This window comes from Dermacentor silvarum, chromosome 4 (genome assembly GCF_013339745.2).
Source record: "Dermacentor silvarum isolate Dsil-2018 chromosome 4, BIME_Dsil_1.4, whole genome shotgun sequence".
NCBI lineage: Eukaryota > Metazoa > Arthropoda > Arachnida > Ixodida > Ixodidae > Dermacentor > Dermacentor silvarum.
This window is the reverse complement of record NC_051157.2, coordinates 170,847,136-170,866,518: the sequence shown is the minus strand read 5'-3', so window position 1 is coordinate 170,866,518 and position 19,383 is coordinate 170,847,136. Positions and strand designations below refer to the sequence as shown.

General features: G+C 46.8%; 1 protein-coding gene across 1 annotated transcript in view; it reads left to right on the top strand.

Annotated features, from left to right (window-relative positions):
* The window catches only part of LOC119449038 (uncharacterized), a 179,405-nt gene that overhangs the window by 43,063 nt on the left and 116,959 nt on the right, over positions 1-19,383 (top strand). The window contains exons 10-11 of the mRNA XM_049666622.1: positions 3,954-4,020; positions 14,246-14,392. Of these exons, the coding sequence (XP_049522579.1) occupies positions 3,954-4,020; positions 14,246-14,392 (214 nt within the window). The remainder of the gene's footprint in view (positions 1-3,953; positions 4,021-14,245; positions 14,393-19,383) is intronic.

Below are 19,383 nucleotides of genomic sequence, written 5' to 3'. Positions count from 1 at the left end.
CGTCTAAGCGAACGCGTATAATTTTTTTTTACTCTGGGTGGGTGGTCGTAAGCGTGGATTTAGTGAGCATACTCCGTCACAGCATGAGGAGGCCAACAATCGCGACCTCCACTGTCATGCAATGCTGTACCTACCGTTCACTGTATTCTTCCAATGCAGTACTTTTCAAGGATCCTGAACCTACACTGACACTTCGTTCCCCAGCTCCTGTATGCCGTCCGCTGTGCGGGGACTCCAATCATTTTGTTCTAAACATCACATCTGGTGCTGCAGTTATCGCGATGTCTCTCGGGGCACTGTGAGACGGAAAGACGTTCACCAAGGTGCTGACCTGAACATATTAATTAAACTAAATTTTAGGGTTTTAGTGCCAAAACAACGATATGATTATGAGGCGCACCGCAGTGGAAGACGTCGGAAGTGTGCACGCAATGCACGCCAGACGGGCGCTTTTGAATTTAGCCCATATCGAAACGCGCGCCGTGACCGGGATCTGACGCCTTGCGGGCTTTGCAGTGCAGCTCCAGATGCACGACGCTTACCACGGCGGGTTAGGCGAACCCTAGCCGTTCTGAACATATTGTCTCGAGGAGAACACCTTACTGCATGAAGTCCAAGTGAATAGGTGGTTCAATTCGTCAGTCGATTTGCAGTAGTGACAGGAAGTGCTTCAAACGAACGCGCTTTATGGACGGGGTCATAGCGTATCAATCTGCTACTCCTAGCGCCTTGAAAGGGCTGGATTCTGTCCATCACCTAGCGACCGGTGCCTTGTGGACTAGTCTTGTTGTAGAGAGTCTTTGCATAGAAGCAAAGGAGTGGTCGCTCCATCTGCAGATGTTGGGTGGTGGGTCGCCTGCCCTAATGGTGCGTCCAAGTTGAAGATTTACAGGAAATGGCTCTTACGATAAATTATTGCGTAAGAACCTTTTGTAAATGCAGGCCAATGACTTTAGCGTGGCGTACATGTTGCAAGGTGTGACCAATTAACCATCAAGGCAAAAATTTGTTACGGGGTTTGAGGATGAAGTATTATTTACGGCTGTGTTGCTGTCGCTAATTTTGGTGGAAGGTGGCGACTTACCCTCATTGGGCTTTTTTTTTGAAGCTGTCAGGCGCTACACTAGTCCTAAGAAATGGAGTGGTCCATACGAGGATTTGGAGTGACATCCGAGATTACAGCAACGCTATCATACTTGCCGCCGCAAAATTTGCTGCAAAAGTACATCAACATGTTCCTTTACTCACCTGTTTGGCAGTTTGTCGCTTGTGGCATTATTTCAGCAGGATGGTACAATGAATACGGTGAAAGAGCATGCTTTTTTCTTCAAGTTCAGCGTAATACCAGACACATTATTTCAGTGTACCTGAGTTGAAAGTCTTTTGAAGAGAAGATATAAATTGGACTCATTAATATAAATGACAATTCTTAATAAATGCAAATTAACTGTCCGACGAGTGGGTTGCAGGGTATGGAGCAATTGATTAACGTCTCCCGTTTTCGAGCAACAATGTCACTTGTTTAGCACATGCATCGTTTCTTCACTATACCATCGTTCCCACACGTTGGGGAAAAAAAGATACAGCACACACAGTTATCATTGATGACACAAGACTTCCTTTGCCTTCCTAACGTTCCTAACCTAACGTTATTTAGTGGCCATCGGAAAATTTCAACTTAAATAATTTTGAAAACAAAGTAAGCCGAATGCTTCAACCGAGCAATATGAATCTCGATAGACTGCAAGCCGCTCCAGGATTGACACATTCGGCCAGTGCTGAAGGCCGGGAGAACAGAACCAGCGGGAAAGATGACACGATAATACACTGGCGTCATGCCCTGTTTTTATCTGATCGCTGCCTGCGTTTTTAATGCGAAAGCATTATATGACCCATTACGCGAAAATACGTCGTCGGAGGCGGTGTGTGTCCAGCGATGGTACCAAAAATGGCCGAGGACGCAAAGAGTGAAAACACGTAAGAAATAATGGGATGGACGTCAAATTTCTCAGGGAGGTTCCTCTAAACAAAGTAAATTAATGGCTTTGACAAGAAAATTTGGTGCATTTCGGTCTGGGTGGGAATCGAACCAGGGCCGCCGGGGTGTGAGGAGGAGGAATGAACGTTTATTGTTAGAAACAGCGAGAAAGTGTTCTTTCTTCGCCCTAGGTGGGCGGCTCTCTCAGTCCAGAAAGCCGTTGGCTAATGCCGCAGCCCGGGCCCGGTCCACCAGACTTCGCTGATCTTCCAGGCTCTGTGCCGTTAACATGGCCCTTCCACGTTTCTTCGGTGCTTGTAAGGGGTTTCTAGGGCATCGTCCTTGACCGTTTTTCCTCAGCGGTGTGGGCACAACCAACACCATGTGCTGGCACACCAACACCATGTGCTGGAGGGTGTCTGGTACATCACAATATCGGCATAGGCATGAGAATTTAGTGCGGTGCATCCGGTGCATGATAATTCCATGGACATACGTATTCGTTTGTGGTTTGCGGAGGGCGGTGGCTTCTTCCTTGCTTCATTTTGGATGTGGTAAAGGATATTCTATTCTTTCGAGTCGGTAATGTTGCAGTATTGCGGCGTAGTTGATGGGAATGTCCTCCACCCTCGTCGATTTCCGGATCCCGTGCGGCAGGAAATCCGGGCTGGTATGCTCTCGGTGAGTAAAAAAAAATTAAGCACGCTTCCCCGACGCCACGGCGGCGCCACGGTTGTGGCTGACTAAAGATGTGGCCTCGTGCGTGCGTCATTGGATGATACGCGCAGCTAATGGGAAGGAGGTGACGCACGTCATGAATGTATAAACATTTCCCCGACGATTACGATACTGCCTAAAGCGAAATTTGAGCGCACCTCTATACGTGTTTGCATTTCGCGATATGGCTGGTGCGGAAACCTGTATCGTGGGGCACGTTGCAAACGGAGCGAAGTGTGGCGTGACTGCCTCGCGAATCGGGAGATCGCGAGAAGCAGCGTGTGGTTGACGCGTGGGTGCGATTCACAGCTGCCGCCGCAGGCAGACACCTCCCAGCCGCCGCGCGCTACTCTGGCGCCATCTCGTAGCCATCGTCGCCGCAGTACGCGTCTTGCGCTGCACTACCCTTTTCTTCTCACGATTTCGCCATGCCCTCCTCCTCCGCTTTCCTCATAGCGCTCTCTTCGCTCTTGCCGCTTTTTTCATCCCCCGCTGCGCTCGGCGTTCGCTCTTTGATACCCTGTACTCGTCTGGCACTGAGAGCGAAGCGGCATTTGTCAAAGGATGGCGGTACTTTTCGTATATAGGGATTTAGCTGCGCTCGGCGTTCGCTCTTTGATACGCTGTACTCGTCCGACACTCGACGCAGGAACGGTCGCCTAGAGTTGCGCTCTAAAGTGAGCGCTGCGCCTCACGCACGTCTCTTGCTCTTGGGATTTCGTGCGCGTCATCGTTCTGCAGCAAAATGATCCGAATGTTTCCGCTCTTTGGCTAGCATATACGCATACACGCACGCCACACGTGATCAGGAAAACTTTAATGCAAGTCGAAAACATCAATCGAAAACATTTCACCAAATGAACTATAGTGCTTTCGCATTCCCACACGTAAGCTAACTTAAGTGCCTCTGCCGAAATATTTAGCTGAAGTGTAAATTTTGCTATATATTGCCCTTATCCATCTCTTCCGTTTCCGCGTGAGCGGCTGCATCTTCTGCGGTTATATGGTAACCTGAAAGAGTGGAAATACACTTTAGAGTACTTTTACCTCGTTGAGGTACAGCAGCGAATGCAACGAAACATGTGATTTTTTGATGGCGTCACATTGCCGGCGGAATGTAACGCATTTCGCAGTCACTCACGATACATATAGCCAACATCGGGATAGCGAGTACTTTGATATACGTTCCGCTATGCGTCCGGCTTCCTGCGTCCATTGTCTGGAAACTCCTAATAGGTGTCGCCTATGTTTCTTACAGCCGGAGGAGTACATGGCCCGGTTCATGGCTCAGCGGGTGGCTGAAGTGTACAATCTCACCATCACTGGTAAGTCCACTGCGCTGAACTTCCGCACTGCTACATTGCGACTGTTGCAGCCACCTGACACAACTACACAGAAATAAACAGAAAGCATGCGGCCGGGATCGCCGGCTGTTTCGCGCGTTGTAATTTTCATTGCGAATAGCATTTTTGCCATTGTCGAGCCAGTTTTCTTCCTGGCTATCCAGGTGTTCCCCCAGAAATGTGGCTTGATTGCGAAGCTAGCGCAGGTCTAAGGCCCGTATTCACAAACGGAACTTACCCTGAACTTATGACTAAAGTAGGCGGTCTATGCTTAACGCGTTTCATGGACTAATCTTGTACTTAGGGTAAACTTTAATCGACACTTGAGTGCTATAAAGTAAAGTGCGGCCATTGGCAACCTTAAGTGCGACTTTAGCTCCTCTCGCCTAGCAAGCAAGATGGCCGACTGCTATGGCAGCCTTGCCGACTTTGCCGATTTCGCCGGACGTGTGCACGATATTACGGAGGATGAGGCATACCGATACGCGCCGCCACTACGGCCACGGTTTAGGGATCGGCAGAATCCCATGGAAGTATACAACGACGCGGAATTCTCGTGGCGGTACCGCTTTTCCAAGCAAGCGGTGCTACGCCTGTTGGAAATGCTGCCACTGGCCCCAAAATGCAACGAACGCGGTCACCCCGTGCCGTCGCTGCTCCACCTTCTGACCGTGCTGCGATTCTACGGCGCCGGAACCTTTCAGGTGGTCACCGGGGACCTCGTTAATGTTTAAATAATTTATAATTTAATTATTGCGGGAAACGAGCTCAAAGAGCACGCTACGTTCTTCTTCGGAAAAGCTTGTTTTCTTTTTTTACATCGTCCGCGCGGGTTGAAAACATAAACACACACACACTCTACCAAACCCTACGCACAAACACCGCACGTTTTCAGCAATAAAACAAAGAAAAAAGTCGGGACGGCAACACACACAACCGCGGTGGCTGCGAGAACCAATGTGAACTTGTGGCCAGATGAGTTTGAGTAACGCGCTAAAACCAAATAGTTATTTGTATTTTGCTCAGCAGAATGCGCGTGCAAGCACTGCAACATACGTAAATTATTTACGTATCCTCGACACCAAATGACATACTTGACCTGAAAGGTGTTACTATCGAAAGTGATACTTAAGTGTCGTTTTTGAAGGTACTCTCCTAAAGCTTCCCTAACACTTGTACTTTTCCCGCACTTATTGACGCCCTACTTAAGTTCCGTTTGAGAATACGGGCCTAAAACTGTAGGCCTTGGTGTGGGCATATGCCGCTGGCTATGTTTCACTCTTAAATAAACCTCTTTGATGCCAACTTAAGTCAATGTGTATATGTCACTAGGCATGCGCAACTTCGCGCCTGCGCCGTTAGAAGGCCCACCGTGTCCAGACAGGGGCGCCAGAGAGGAGCCCGGCGCACACTCACACACGACGTGTTTCGGCTATTCGCAATACTTGAATAGACGTCCTAGACGAGTTGCACCCGAATTTCGTTAAACGAACAATATAACAATGATAATATTTCTTTCTAGAAACAGTGTAAAAAATGCAATAATGTTCAGACGCACACAAAAAAGCATATTGCTTGTCCCCTAGAAAACGCTGGCGTGTACTGTTGATGACTTCCACAATAACCGCTTTCAGCTCAGGTCAAAGTGCTTTCTAGCTGTTATGATAACTGTAAAACCTGCCGCCACATTCTCTGGCAAGATTGAATGTTGGCGTCGTTCAATTTAACGTGCGAGAGCCCAGCCATGAACGAATTCGAAGCAAGGCCAGCGCTAGCTAGTAGTGAACGCTATCGTGAATGAAGTCGTGAACGCTGCCGATAGCTCACGCGATGCTTGCTTGAAAAGTGGCAACGAGCTGGCCCTCAGGGTTCGTTGATGTGGTGTGGTATTTTGCGAACACTTCTAACGTATGTACTTTCTATTGATGGGAGAAATCAATATTGGTCATCATAAATTAAATATTGTCGTGTATCAATATAATACAAAAGTCTATCTTCTGCGCAGGCTCTGAAGAACGGCACCGCCTAAAGTATGGGCATTTCCCCCTCCCTCCCACCCATGAGACTCGAAAATTCGAAGCTAACGGGCGATATGCAAGGGTTAGGATTAGAAACGTTCTGTCGATTCCATTTATTCATGAGACTAGGATACCACAAGGTGAAGTGCTTAGTTGTATTCTGTTTGTTATAAGCATGAATTCTTTACATTCATTTTTTCGACCGAAGTATGTTTTATTCCACTTAAGTCGATGACGTACACATAGGGTTTAAATCGTATAACCTCGCAATCTGCGAGCGCCAGGTTCAACTTGTCCCGAATTAAGTGTCAAGATGGCCACAGAATGAAGCTAAATCTCTTCATAGGCTTCTGCGTTCTTTTTTCAAGAAGTAGAGGCCCCTATACTCAGCTGCATGGTCAGCGCTTACCTGTAAACTGAGAACGCAAATGTCTAGGTATCATTATTGTCAATGAACTAACATGCATATCACAGTCACTACATAAAGCATTTTTTAAAAGCAAGTGCCTGGAAACAATAAACATTTTTCGATATTACGCACTTAACATGGTTTAGTGACAGGAAGTGCCTCATGAATCGCTACAAAAACCTCATACGTACGCGCTTAGAATACGGGACCATATATAGTGTATCAAACTGCTACTCCATGCGCCTTGAAGATGCTGAACTAGGTATCCGCCTGACGACCGGTGCCTTCAGGACAAATCCGGTAGAGATTCTTTGCCAGGGTTGTTAGTTCCGCTCAAAATAAACGGACTTGGGCTTCTTCTTTCACCGAGTCGCGTGCAGATTTTTACAGTCACTCATCGCGTTTCTTTTGGGCTCATTCGCGTTTTTATTGAAAATATAGTTATTTTAGTGACCATAAGGTACGTTTGTGGTTAAATATACGCGAAAGCAGCAGGAATCACAAAGTACGAAACTTTCCCTATCCATTCATCAATGTTTTGACGCCTTGCCAGCTATCGTGGTCATCGTAGTGTGTTATACCAGTGTTCTTTGTGCAAAATGTCTTTGAAGTGGTCGAAGTATGGTAAAAGATATTGTAAAAAGTGGGAAAAAGAAATCAACTTAAAGAATGGTTACGCCCAGTCACCGGAGACGATAAAAAAGCAGCATGCAAGTATTTCAAGTGTGAGATTCATGTACTGGCAAACCCGCAATGAACAGGGTGCTGACTACCCTGGAAACTATTTTAAAAAGTAAATGAGTGCTTTCGTTCATTCTTACGCATATTTTCTTTGTAGAATATTTTAAAATTTACTTGTTTACGTTCCCTTCGTATTTTTGTGATTTTTCTCGTGCTATAATTAAACTATTTTTAAGAATGAGAAAATTTGTTCAACTTCCGTTTCTTTTGGGCTTCTTTTTGGATGGTTATTAGCTTGTTTGCTTGGCGGCATCTGGGAACTCTGGTCTTTGCATAGTATCTGATGAATGGTTACGCCACCTTCAAAGGCGGTACATGCATTTTCTGAAAGTACATGCAAATAATCAACATCCCACCTAATCAACCGGAAATCATATCACCAGTGCCACTTGCTCCATAAGCGATCTGTAATGCCCTTCTCTACGCTCGTGAGGAACCTTACGGGTGCAATGGCTCTCCCCCTCCTTAAACATCACGTAATGGCCCCAGCGAATCGAGCTACACCGTGGCAGTGGCAGCTGATTGTAACATGTCTTTTGTAGAAGTTACAAAGACCCGTCGTGATGGCTTAGTGGCTATGGCGCTTGGATGCTAAGCACGAGGTTGCGGGATCAAATCCCGGCCACGGCGGCATTTGATGGGGTGAAGTGCAAAAACGTCCGTCCGTGTACCACGCTGACATGTCTAGCTGACATTACGAGAAAGAAATGAAGCTAGACAGGCCATGTAATGCGTAGGGTAGGTAACCGATGGACCATTAGAGTTCCAGAATGGGTGCCATGTGTAGGGAAGCGCAGTCGAGGACTGGCAGAAAACTAGGTGGGGTGAGGAGGTTAGCAACTCTGCAGGCGCAAGTTGGAATGAGCAAGCGCAAGACAGGCGTAATTGGAGATCACAGGGAGCATTCTTCGACCTGCAATGGACATAAATATAGACTGATGATGATGACCATGCATTCGCTGCACGTTAAAGCAGGAGACACACGGTACGATTCGGCGTCCGATCCTGCATGCGGCATACGACGAATCAGGGCACACGGGCGTGAATCCGAACGATCGACCGGTGCGTAAACTCCGCCCAGATCCTGCGCCCCAGCTTGTACGCTCGGAAGACTTCACATCCTCGTCGAGAAATACAAGATAAACAACTTTGCGCAATGCGGCTTCGCTTTACGCGAACACTGTCACCGAAATTGTTTCTGTGCGAGTGACAAAACACTTCGCAACAGTGTGTTGTCCACTGATGGCTCCGCTGACAGCCAACGATAGAGCCGGTAGGCCTAGCTCGGCGGAAGCCACAGCCGACGGCTCTTGCGATCCAGCCCGAGCTCGTCGAAGTGCGCTTATTTTATTGCGACAGCAATTATATGGACACTCAAAGCGCATTCCTGCCGTCGTCGTCGTCGCCGTGAGGTTCCGTAAAAAGTCCAACGGCGATAAAAACCGTCACCGCGAAACGTAGGCTGTGTGCGAGTGGAAGCGTGCGAGGATGAGGCGGCAACCGCAGCTTAATCTCGCGCACGCGAGAGAGGAAAGCGGCCGGAAAGCGCCCGGTCTTCGTTCGCTCGCGGGGCACGGGGAGGAGGCGACAGAGACGGTGGCAAAGGGGGGGGGGGGGGGGGTAGTGCGTTCTGCCCTTGCGGCTGCTGCTGACGGAGCTGCCGCGCGGGCACCGTATCTTGAAAGCGATCTGCTATGTGGCTGAAGTGTGCGCCCGCGGGGCCTCATCTTCAAAGCGATCTGCGATGGGCACAAAGTGCCCGCGCCGAGTGCTGGTAGCTTCGTATGCGCTGTTCTTTCGACTTTCGCGTTGAAGCGAGACGAAAGACAGCGCGAAGGTCAATTTCCCCGCTGCTCTCTCACTCCAGCGTTTTGACGAGCTTCCGCGGTCATCGAGTGAGATTTGTCCATGTTTACCTGTGCGCGCATGACATCGTGCTTGTTTATTTAGTTAGGTAAGCGAATATTTGCAACTTTTTACGGCCGCCGAATAAAACTACTATCCCTACTTCGTATAGCTGTCTACTAACTTGCCATCGCAATCGATGCTTCGCCTTTCGGCCGAAACTGCAACTTTTTTTTTGCCAACACGATGAACACTCTACACGTAGGTTACCCGCAATTAAATACAATTGGATTACTCGACGCCATCGATGAGAAGAGCAAGCGTGGAAGCTAAGCGAGCAGACTCGCTCATACGGTCGGTGTGTGCTGTGTACCTGCGAAATGCTGGTCGGCATCGCGGCTCCCGGAGGCTGCTCTGCTCAGCTCGGACCCAGACCAACAACATCTGGTTGTCCAGCGGGCTGAGGCGGCCACCAGGACCTGGGCTCCTGGCCGCTTAGTGACCCTTTGATCCTTGTTGCCAATAAAGTTTTACGAACGAACTAATTAACTAACGAACGGCCGATCTCGCCAGTAGCTGAGTGCTAAATCTAGGCGCTGCTTTGCAAAACAGGCAGACGTTGGAGATGATTTTACTGAACTGGTAACTATTTAGTGTTTGTAACTGGTACTTGGTAACATTGGTGCTTTGTGAAAAAAAAGTGGCGAGAAACCGGCCCGCCGGCGCCGCCTTTTTGGAGGGAACGTCAGAGAACGTCACATGCCAGGCGCGCTGTCATTGGCTGCTGCCAAACGACGGTGCGGTTGTTGGACGCATCGGACGTTGAAAATCTGTCCAGTTTGTCGCTCGCCGAGCATCCGATCCGGTGCTGCAAAACGCCTTGATTCCGGCTGCCATTCCGGCGCGTCGGACGCCGGATCGGACGCCGAATCGGACCGTGTGTCTCCCGCTAAAAGATTCCCAGGTGCTCAAAATTATTCCGGACTCCCACACTGCTGGCATGCCTTATAATCGGATGGTGGTTTGGACAAGTAAATCCTCAGAATGTAATTTTAGATGGTACAAAGCATGCCCCAGAAACGAACACTCAGACGCACTTGCTAGGACTTCCGTAAAAGCACTCGTACGAGAACTCTATACAGACGCATTAATGTCACATGCCGGTGTGTCTTATTTAGCTGTGGGTCCATCATTTTCAGGAAATGTTCTGCACCCGGAAAACTAATATATTCACGGCTGAAGCCTATGCACTACGCTTGGCTCGTAATTATATCTAGAATATAAAGCTTGCATGGAAGGCAGTTAGTTATACTGACTCTTTAAGCATTGTCCTGCAGTGGACAACGCTTAAAGGGCTTTGCTCCTGCAGTTGACATAAATATAGGCTGATGATTATGATATAACAACGGGGTGATAATTTTTAAGTTTTACTGTACAATTAATTATCTCTTCTTGACGATAGTACAATACCATTCCTTGAACGCGAATGTTCAAAGGAGCGGACATCATTTTCATGGGAAACTGAAACAAACAATCAACTAATTGATGAAAATTAACTAATTACCTTCTAAATTATTTGCTTTTGAGCACATACGTCAATGTACAAATCGTAGCCTGTTACGTTGCAAGGCATATCCACTATGAAAAAAATTGTTAGGATGACATGCGTTTCGGGATATTCCACTTACTTTTTAACAGAACGCTCTTTTATGTATTCAAGCACAAAAGTAACTGGAGCGCCCGTGTATCTGATCGCACACTTTGGCAATCAATATTTCGAAACTGGTGTCATGCTGAACATTTATTGTGAGTGGCTACACCTTGCAAACACACCGACTACAATTTATTAATTTCAATATCTGCCGTAAAGTATCTGAGTAATTCCTTAGTGAACTTACGTCAATTAGTTGAATATGTGTTTAAATTTCTCTTGCAAATATTGTCCGCCTCTTTCTGCCACAGGCAATTCACAAAAATTCTGCAAAACTTAAGAACGATCACCCGGTAGAGCACAAAGACCCTACATTGTCTTTTCATGCCACATTTGGCGGATTGGCTGTTCTCACTTCACATAGGTACAGTGCAAATTTTTAGGTCACACTGGCGCTATTGTTAAATACTGTTTATTACATGCGTAAGCATTTCTATGCCCACCCAACGAGGAAACCCGTCCGTCCGTTGCGTAAGTTGAATCGCTATGGAGAAATTAATGAATAAAACAAATAAATTCGAAAGAAAGAACGTTGGCGGTGGTGGCTTTCAAACCCCCGACCCCACGCTCAGAAGCGGAGTGCTCACCCACTGGGCTAAACAACCACTTCTTTTTTTCTTTATTACATGGAAAACGATACTGAAGATATATTACAGAGCGGAGATAACTACACACTCAAAACTCGGGCAAACACACACATGCGTCCAACAAGCGCATCCAGTCAGGCTGAGGTTCCAGCGCAGCGTACGCATTTCTTACATAAGCTGTACTTTCACGACAGAAGGATGTTGTACATCGCGGAGTTAGGCATGGCGATCACACAGTCTTGCTCTCCATAGGCTGTATAAACCGACCACTACGAACATGTCATAGGGAGGACCGCCAGTAATCTTAAACGGTAGGAACCTAATTGAGTATGAAGTGATGTCACTGTCCTCTTTAAGCCTCGTTCGAGAATGTCCCCCCAAAATCCGTACAGTCTATGAAACAGTGATCTATGGTTTCAGCACGTGCACAGAGTCGACAGTCTGTGGACCACGGCACGAAGCAGCCCCTCGCGTTCAACCAGATTTTAACGGGAAGTGTTTCCGAATGCAATTTAAAGAAAAATGTTCCAGTAGGTATGCACATTTTACAGACCCGCCTAATTATATCTTGATAAAGCCGATTTAAATATGGTGCACGATACAAAGGATCTGGGAAAATTGAGTCCACCAGTGCCGCAGAAATTGCTTTTCGACTAGCGGTGAAACTGTACTGAATGACTGAATCTAAGTTTCAAGAAAAGAAATGAGTCAACGACCACCTTGAGAAAGCCCCAATGAGCCTGTGGAACATCTTAGGCATCTGATGGCACTATTAGGAAGATAATGAACTAATCAGAGCTGTAACATTTCTCGCAAAAACTGATGGTCACTGTCTCGAAAGAAAAACAGGAGAGAAACAATTTGCCTGAAGAGAAGCCGGACTAATATTAGACCACACCGTTCAAGGGGGAGGAACAGTTTATCGCACCGCATTCATTCACAACTCGAGCTCGAGCACAACTTGTGCAAATACGCGATGCAGTGCCTGAATACGATGTCGTGAGCAGTGCAGTACTTGTAGCGCATACATGAGACGGGAAACAAATACACGTTCCACACTGAAGCACGACTGAACATTGACAAATTCCGCCCTCGCCATGAATTCACTTTACCTTGCATTTTTGAAACTTCTCCCGACCAATGACTGTTGCTATTTCTATACTGTGAGAGAGGTACACCTGAGTAGCACTGATCATTTTTCCATTGAATGCCTGCGTAGCTATTATGGCATTGCAGCCGATATCTAAACCAAAACCTAAACTTTTTTCGAAGATAACGCCAGCACCAGAAGCCCCACAACATTCTTCTGTAATTGCAACCACGCTTGCCGAAGGTGAATATATTTAAACCATATGAACACGTTGCGCCGGCAGTAGTAAACAAATGTCAACGAAAAACAGTTTCTGTAAAGCTTTGTTGAAAGATTTGGTGATGGTGGAATAAAAGCAAGCTCTAGGACCACATGTAGAGCCGTCATGGAGCATTATGGACATCAGGAAAATTCTGACTTTGCGATAATGCCAAACATGTCACATCCCCAAGGTGTTTCAGCGGTCGCGGGATGCGCCTTCCAATGGGGCGTTCCTTCACCGACCGAAATGCCAACCGATTTCTAAGGGCTCATAAGCTTCGCGTCGCGCAACACTGCCAGACAAGCAGTAAATGAGTTGACAAGGACGATAAGGGGTGATGAGGGGTTATATGGGTCTCATCACCACTGACAGTGGTTTGACGCGGATGGATAAGGTGCTAACGAGTGGTGAGGGTTTATAATAGTCGGAGCAGTTCTGATAACTTTAATAAGCACGGAGAACGGTTGATCAGGGTCGGATAAAGTGTGATACGATTGGTAAGGATCGATAAGAGTTGATAAGGGCCGGATCATGTACGATAAGGTTGACAAAAATTGATGAGGGTTGATAAGGGTTTATATCGGTCAGGCCAAGATTCATAACATTGATAATGACACCGGGATGCGTGTAGATGAGCAAAGGGCACAATGCTTAAGCATATTTATACAACTCCCAGAGAAGTTTCTGTGCGATTTTTTTCCTTTAAGGAAGATAATTTCTGGATGTACTACGCATTTATTATTGCAATAGCAATTATATGGACACTCAAAAGCAGATTTCTGCCGTCGTCGTCGCCGTCGCCGTGAGGTTCCGTATGACGTCAATGGAGATGAAATCGTCGCCACGCGCCGAGCGCTGTATGTGCGAGTGAAAGGGCGCGAGGGGCGCGCGCTTTCACGGGGAGTGAACGCACGGCGGAGAACAAACGCGCGTTCTGCGCCGTGCTCCCTTAAGGGCTGCAGAAGTAGGCGTCTCTTTCCTCCTTTACAATCACCCTATATGTAGAGCAAACGCGCCTTCTTCCGACGCGCGAGAGGCCGTGGGGGAGGGGGGGAGGGGGAGGGAAGGGAGGCGACGTTTAGCTGCGGCACCAAGTGCCTATTTACATCAGAGGCTCCGGCAACAGTCACCAACGCCGCACGCATTTTGAGCGAACGCGGGCAAAACGCCGACGGCGTCGGCAACAGTTCTGCGTTTTGCCTGTGCTGCTGCATGTCCAAGTTTATACAGCTGATAAAGCTAATATCATTACTCCGTATAGCTCTCTACCAATTTGCTATCGCAATTGATGCTTCGCCTTTCAGGTGAAACTGCGACAACTTTTTATTTATTTCCTTATTATATTTCTAGGGTTAAAAATACCTGCTTTTTTTGTGGGCACTTGCTGAGAAAGTATTACTGTGTATTTCAAATGCAATATACTTAGTAGGTACTAAAGGCCCTTGTCGGGTCACGTCTAGCTTTTGTGCCTTTGTTTTTGGAATTTAGAAAAATAGACAATCTGAAGCTGTATCAAGTAAAGCTGGCTCGCTTTGGCTTTCCAGATACAGTGGACTTGGCGCTGGAGACGTCAGCCCTGGCGTCGGACTTCAGCCGCATGTTGATCATGGACGCTGCGGTCACGGTCCCGGGCTTCGATAAAATCCAGCCATCTCTAGAACAAGCGGATGCTTTGGGAGTGCTGAAGGCGCGTATTATCGTTCTCATAAACTGTGTTCTGTGCATGCGCATGTAGTATGGCCTCTTGAGTCATGGAATACACATAAGTAGAGTCGTTGAGCGGAAATAAGGGCAGGTAGAAACCAAGTAGAGAGTAGAGACACTCACTTACAACAGAATTTTAAGGAAAAGTTTCCAAGGAAGCGGAGGGGGCGCGCATGCGCAGTCAGAAGGGAGCTACAAGACAATAATTCCATGCAGAATTTGCAAAAATGCTAACGCCTACTGAGGTAACTTGTTTCTTTAGCTGTCAGCGCTACTGAAGGGACACTAACGCACGTGGCTGACTGTGCGCAAACCTGGCCAACCTCAATAATTTCCCTCAGCAATATGTCATTAGACTTGTTTACAATTGTTCCATTGTTAAAGAGCGGTGTGCAACCGCACGTTTGTTACTTTCGCTCGTTTGCACCCCTGCGCTTCCTTGGAACCTTTTATTTAAACTTCAGTTGTAAGTGAGCGTCTGTCCTGTCCGCGTGGTTTCTTCCTGCCCTGATTTCCGCTCTGCGACAATACATGATGCACCAACTGGGCCAGCACTCAGCGCTTCTGATACACATAAGTGTGCACAAGTTTACTTCCAACATGAGTACTGTGCTCTCCCCGATGTTTTGCACTTTAAACAGTATTGTACGGGCCTGGGCAAATTTCCTGTGGGAATATTTTAGAAATGTGAGTGGTGATAATTTTCCTACAAGCTTTGTGATGCTTTACGACTGAACATTGGAGTATACATATTGTTTCTCTAAGCTTAAGGTGTCACTTGTATTCATATGACAAATGCTGAGTGAAAACTCACTCTAAAATTGATTTCCTGAAGAAACGAAGACACTTAGATGCATATATCTGCGTTAAATGAAAAATTTTCACTTCACCTAATCTTTATAGTTTCGTTTACGCAAATTCTACGAAATTTTGTGAATCATAGTTCGCAGTCTGAGCCCATCCTGTATTAGTCGTCTCTTCTTTATGCGTGTGTTTTCCGAGCTGCCATCTTCGTATGGACGTCGGGGTCAGCAGGCGTTTGGTGCGCTGCGACACCACATACCCGAGCATATGGGGGTCGGAGCCTCCCGTGTTTAACCGTGAGAGGCTCAGCTGAGTCCGGGGAATAGGGAATCCTGGGGTGAAGCCGAGTGTTTGGACCTTTAAGGCCCCTCGCACGAGGCAACACACCCCGTTGGCCTCGGCTTCACATGCATGCGCTCCCCGTACTGACCTTCCCGAGGGGAATCGGCAGCTGTCTTTTGCTATTCTCCTCTCCAATCTTCGCCTTTCTCTCTCACATTCAGTCTCTCCTGTCTTCACTTCATTTTACCTGCAATTTACAGACAGTGAGGGTTAACCTTGTGTGACATAAGCAATCTAAGTCATCCATATGAGGTGATAGTGGGAATGTACTGTTGGCATATACGGGAATAGAATAGTTCTAGTGCTGTGACGTCCCCTGGTTGGGCTCCGAGGGGGGTACCGGATATTCCTGCAGAATATAGTAATATTGAAAGGCGCCAGCACGGCTGTTGTCTCGACGCGTTTTTTCGGCTGAGCCACGCACTGAACGAAGATGACGCGCACAGTGATGATGATTATATACAGGTGAAGAAGATGAAGGATGAATATTGTGCTCACAATATTAATGACGGCTTCAAGTTTCCCTCCACTCTATGATCGCTCACTGAAGAGGGGCCGCAACGATGAAACGTCCCACTTCTTCATGAAACGAAAAGAAACATCTCCAAAGTACCACGTAATACATAGCCAACATGAAATCAAGGCTGTTCGTTCGATATCTCCATTTGTTTTCGCAAAATATTTGACAGAAGCGATGTGTCCAGGTTACTTTGTAATGAAGATGGAAAGCGGAGACCTCCTTCCGGAACTACATGACAAGCTCCAATACAGCAAACCAGGCCCGTAGCCATGAATTTTTTTCGGGGGGGGGGGGGGGGGGAGGCACCTGCCGAAGGCCATGACTGTTTGAGGAAAACACTTATTTTTCAGTAATTATTTTCGGTAAAAATTGCAGTATGTAAATTATGTGACTTTTTAAATGTTCTTTTATAAATCGTTCTACATTTTGAGTTTTGAGATGAAGCTTCCTAGTAGTGTATTTTTATACGGATGATTCGTCTCAATAGATTTCATTAATAACAATGAAACAGCGTTACTCAGCGCAGTCAGAAATTGGCACGGACCGAGCAAAATTCGGGGGGAGGGGAGGGCGGGCCCCTGGCTACGGGCCTGTCATGATTAGTTGTTTGGGAACATTCCTGTCTCAGTCGGCCACACAAGTCTATGAGCACTGTGCGCGCTGTCATCTCTGATAACGACCTCCATGATCTTAGTGAAAGTGAGCTGCTGGATGGATGGCAAGACAAGAATGTGGTTAAGGCCCAAAGAATTAAGATAAGGCACAGAACTACCCGAGCGTTATGCTGCAGCAGGATATTTGAGTGCACACAACACCCTTTGGGGAGATTATTGTTGTGATGCGACAGGGTGCTAAATATGAACCTTCCACTTCCCTGCAGGTGCATGCTTACTTTATAAACTTAAGAAAGAGCCCACGTTCTACAGCATGGGAAAGAAAACATTCTCATCTGTAGATTTAAGCATCGCATCGAGTACACTCATGCCGTAGCTGGAGTGGAACGTGATTAGAATTCATAGTGGAGTAACCATTTCTTCATTGTCAAAAAATTAATAAAAGTTGATGAGTGCTTTTCATATGTGCCCCGGTGGAAAGTTGACGGTACCGACTAGAAACGCGACAGAGTTCCCAGACATTTGACCTGTGATGACATCTGTGGAATTTCGTATCGACGATGCAGTGGCATATTTGATGGCGTTTATGGTAAATGCGGCATCATTATGTATCCCCGAAACGAATGGATTGCCCTCTAAACGACGTGTCCCTTGGTGGAGACGAGTGTAAGGAATACCGCGGAAACTAAATAGGGCTTTAAGTCACCTTCGCGAGAAATGCGACTATATAGAACCTGATCATCTTCAAAGAAATAAACTAGGGTAGTAGAATGCGCCGCAGTGTCAAAAGGGAAAGCTGGGGAAAATACATATCGGATATGTATTTTTACAAAAGACAAAAAAGAAAGAAACAAACGAAAGCTAGGAACAGAGTTAACAATTAAATAGCCCGCAAACTTATCCTCTGCCGTTATTAAACCCTGAGGGAGATACTCTCGAAGACCATACGATTTTCTAGACCTCCACTTTGAGTATACTTACAGTGCCCCTGCATGTTAAATTACATGTTGAGCATCCACGCCATGTGAACAGTTCGCGACATATCCACTGCAAGGCTGTTTCGTAAACGACCAGCTATTAGGGCTCATCTGAACCTTCGTTTGGAAGCACTGGCAAAATACTACCTGTATATCCTAATGGCTCCCACTCGCCTGCTCCCATCTTCGGAATGCAGCACCATTGAATAGGATATCTCATTTGTAAAAATAGGAAAGCGTGCGCCTAAGACACAAATACACTCACGTTTCCTCGAACTTCAGGAAAAGTACTCCGGCGCAGAATTCTACGTAGATGTTTCCGTGTCTTCTACTGGTGTGGTTTATGCATCCCTTGGTTCGACGTTTTAATATGCGGTGCATCACACCTTCAAACAAGTATTTTACAGCTAAAGCAATCGCGATACTGTCAGGCTGTTAAACATACGAGGTTAATGAATTTTACCAGGGCTATTGTGGTCACGTACTCATTGAGTGTAGTCATAGCCATAATGGGTTCACGAAAACAGAACTCTGTTTTACAGCTTATGCTGTTGTGGGCTCAATCCAATAGCCGTCTCGGTTGGCGATGGTGTACGCCGCCGCCGCCGCCGCTGTCGGAAGGTGTCCAGTATCCGTAGCAGCTATCGCCGGGAATTATTAAAAAAAAGAATGTCCCAGCTTCCGCCGGGATCGAACCCTGGCCCGTGCTACGAGGGGGTCAGCTCCTCTACCACGGAGCCCTGCCAGTGCTTGCAAGCTTGCAGCGGAAAAACTCCGCGGAAACCTGCCCTAGCGTCGATACGTGCACACTTCGCGTTGCATTCGCAGTATTATGGGACCAGGCGGTACGCCGTGTAGCAGATGCACATGTAGCTGTACAAGGTGAAATATTTGAGGAAGAAAAAGAAGTTTAAGAAGATGTATACAAAGATGGTATAAAAATACATATTGCTGTACATGATTAAATCAAGCTGGCTTGATGACCACGTCCGCGCCGCGATTCAAAGGGGATGCCAATAAATAATAATAATCATCATCAACAGCTGGCTAGGTGACTGTCACCGCTTTGCTTCCAAGTGGATGCCATTAATTACGTCATCATTATCACATTTATTAGCATCGTAGCGGGCCACTTGGCACGCGATGGAGATGCGAGTCCCGTAGCGTCATTACTTGCGCAGTTTATATTGCAGTTGCATATTAATACACCAGGTGACACGCCGTGCATCAGTTGCATAGGTATTCGTACAGGGTAGATAGATAAGGTTCGAGGAAGAAAAGGAAGATTAAGGATATTGTATACAAAACTGCAAGGATGAAAAATATGTATAGCACAGCTGATTAAATCAAGCAAGCTATAGGTGACTGTTTGTTTCAAAGGGAATGCCATTAAATCATCATCATTAGCATCGTATCGTGTCATTTGTCAGGAGACATGCGCGCTGCGTAGCGTCGATACGTGCGAACATTGCATAAATTTGTGCTATATTCCACCAGGTTTACCGACATGTAGCAGTTGCATGCTGCATGTAGCTGGACATGGTTAACTCAAGTAGGCTAGGTTACTATTTGTCACCACCCCGTTTCGAAGGGGATGCCAATAAACCATAATCGTCATCATCATCAACAACATGGCATCGTGCCACGGGTCAAGGGATGTGACATGTGCGCCACGTAGATTGGATGCCTGTGTTTACTCTTCGGTACACGTTGTGACATCT